Consider the following 3,107-nt stretch of genomic DNA (forward strand, 5'->3'; position numbering starts at 1 on the left):
GTATCTTTATTTACGTAGGTGTGTGTATGTATCTTTATTTACGTAGGAGTGTGTATGTATCTTTATTTACATAGGAGTGTGTATGTATCTTTATTTACGTAGGAGTGTGTATGTATCTTTATTTACATAGGAGTGTGTATGTATCTTTATTTACATAGGAGTGTGTATGTATTTTTATTTACGTATTAGTGTGTATGTATCTTTATTTACATAGGTGTGTGTGTATGTATCTATTTACGTAGGAGTGTGTAGGTATCTTTATTTACGTAGGAGTGTGTATATTTCTTTATTTCTTGTCATCAACTTAACTAGGTTATTAAATTTGACATTCAGAACTCCATTTCATAGCTAATCATAAAATGAGTATTACTATTTATAATGATCTAAGGACAGAACTGAATGTATTATCAGTGTTCATAAGTCCATTGATTGTGCACATGTAACATTGTAGTAACTTGTTTTGTTTGAACAAAGAAAGCAAAGGAAACTCTGCGGCCAGCTTCGACCTTAGCTATGAGTGCTATCATAGATACTGCTGCCATCACCACAGTAACAGATGTTACTGTCAACGTAACTTCAAGCAGGAGTGGTGGATCCAGACCTCAAGTAAGAATTTCATATAATTTTCTGAAAGTTAAAGTGTTGCTTTCTAAAATCATGTTATTAAGATTTATTTTATATTTGAACTTAACTCATATTTTCTACTGTTTCAAGTGTCTAGTTGCAAAAATAAAAATTTATTGAATTGTATTCAAGTCACAAATTGCTGTGCTCCCCTAGTGGCATAGCAGTAAGTCTGAGGGCTTTTTCACACTAGAGATCTGGTTTCAATACTTGCAAAGGGACAAAATAGGGATATTTCATTGTGTAGCTTTGTGTTTCATAACAAACAGACGATAAATTGAAGTACTATTTAGTATAAACAAGTTTATCAAATCTCTTATCGTCATGATCAAGCTTAGAATAAGATTTATCTGTACACAAGGTGTTTTAAACACATCACAGTACACATGAATGAATTACTCCAACCTGTGAAACAGCATTCAGGACTTCATGAATGAATACTACCTTTGTTTTTTGTGATTTTTTATTTCCAACTTTTCTGTCATGTAATCTGCTGTATGTCATATTAAATGCTAACGTTTTGTTCATGTGCTCATGAAAAATATTATCAAGGCAAATAGATAAAACTTTTCTTTTTGGTTTCCCTTGTATGTTTATTTTAGTTTTGATCTCTGTCATTTTTTTAATGCCTTACGTTTTAACCATTTAAACATTCCCCATCAGTTGACGGGTATTTCAGCTTGTGTTAACATAAGGGTCAAGAAACACATGTAAAATACTTTTTTTTAATGAAGAGCATATATACAGTGGAAATCTTTAATAAATATGATAGCATTTCAAAACTTGTTCCAGTAGTTTTCTGCTGTTCTTGAATTGGAACTTTGTATACAAGGTAATCTGAACAAAATGTTGTTTGATACTAGTTGTCTGATGAAAATACTGTAGTTTAAAAAAGAAATTTGTATATTTTCCTTAGAAAGAAGTAAAAAATAAGTCGACTGTACACGTCTGTCACGGTTATAATTGAAATAACCATTGAGAAAAAGAAGTATACATCTTTCTTACTAGTAGATTAATTATTTGTAGTTGGGGTGCTCTTTAATTAATACAATCTAAGTTTAACAACAAACATATATTTAAAAGTAATAACTTGTACATAAGGTTACAACAAAGCTACTTCATAAACTACATTTACAGTTTGTTTTACTTCTACCAGCAAATAAAGATTTTGAGCTGATTCCACCCTTGAACACCCTACATATCAATGACCATGACAAAAGCATGGTTGTTTGATAAACAGTTCAGTAACTTTCATAATTTGATGTTGAATCCCTTTAGAATATTCAACATTGTCTAAAGCGTCAACTTACCAAGATTGTTTGAAATTGACTCAATAGACTGGGAGTAATTAACCAATAAGCTTTACAAAATAGAAATAGTGTTAAGTTTAATTTTGACCCCTTAGGACATTTCCCATAGTTCATAGTGTTTACATACACATTTTGGTTGAGATTGACCCAATAAGCTCAGAGAAATTAGGATGCAAACAAACACACATTTCATCTTTATATATGTAGATAATGTTTCAAACTGAATAATTATAAGCCTTAATCTTACAAAATTTACAACATTTAACAATTAAATTCTCTTCTGAAGTCTTTGGTAACAATCATTTACCTTTTTTTTTGTTGGTTAAAAGTGGAGTAGTTACAAATCTGTTTAAAATCACCTGCTTTTTAATGTTCATGGACACCAGCAAGTCACTGAGTACCGTGTCTTTTTCTGAATCCAACAAAAGTGTTTTCTAGAAGAAACTACATACAAATTTTTTATTACACTTGAAATAAATTAATGATCTGACAGTCGTATATTTCTATCTTATCGTTATATAACTTTTTTGAAGGATTTTACAAGTGTTGTGCTTGTCAAACTAATAATACAAAGGTAATTTGGACTGAAAGTATAATCTGTTATAACTTATTCAAAACTATATCACAACTTCTCTACATTCATAAACATATATCATAACTCCTTTGAAATAGCTAGAAAGAGTGGTTGTGTAGATTTTGTTATTTCAAACATTTCATCCTAATCATTACTCAAAAAAATTAAAAATAGCTAGAAAGAGTGGTTGTGTAGATTTTGTTATTTTAAACATTTCATCCTAATCATTACTCAAAAAAATTAAAAATAGCTAGAAAGAGTGGTTGTGTAGATTTTGTTATTTTAAACATTTCATTCCAGTCATTACTCACATTTTGTTTTATGTTTAACTAAAAATAAAATAGAAAATTTATTTAAGAAGTTTTTAATTTTTACATTTTAGTTATTTTTGTTAAAAAATGTAAATTAGCATGTCATGGTTGAAGCCTTTTTCACTCAGGTGCCATGGCACAGTAACTGTATATATTTTTTTTCTCATGAAGCTGGTTGTCCAAATACTAATTTATGTAGCTTTGAAATATGCAACTTAGAACATAAACAAATTATCAGGCCCTAGAATAGAATGTCCCAAAATTACTATAATTTATCTTGCTCTCTTA

At 29.5% G+C, this 3,107-nt stretch overlaps 1 protein-coding gene across 1 annotated transcript in view; it reads left to right on the forward strand.

The window, feature by feature from the left end:
* Positions 1-606, forward strand: part of LOC106468533 (nuclear factor related to kappa-B-binding protein-like) — a gene marked incomplete at its 3' end in the record, with an annotated part of 50,715 nt that extends 50,109 nt beyond the window's left edge. Inside the window, exon 19 of the mRNA XM_013928965.2 lies at positions 475-606. Within this exon, the coding sequence (XP_013784419.1) occupies positions 475-606 (132 nt within the window). The remainder of the gene's footprint in view (positions 1-474) is intronic.
* Positions 607-3,107: the final 2,501 nt, after the last annotated feature.

The sequence above is a fragment of the Limulus polyphemus genome, unplaced genomic scaffold (assembly GCF_000517525.1).
Source record: "Limulus polyphemus unplaced genomic scaffold, Limulus_polyphemus-2.1.2 Scaffold3045, whole genome shotgun sequence".
Taxonomy (NCBI): domain Eukaryota; kingdom Metazoa; phylum Arthropoda; class Merostomata; order Xiphosura; family Limulidae; genus Limulus; species Limulus polyphemus.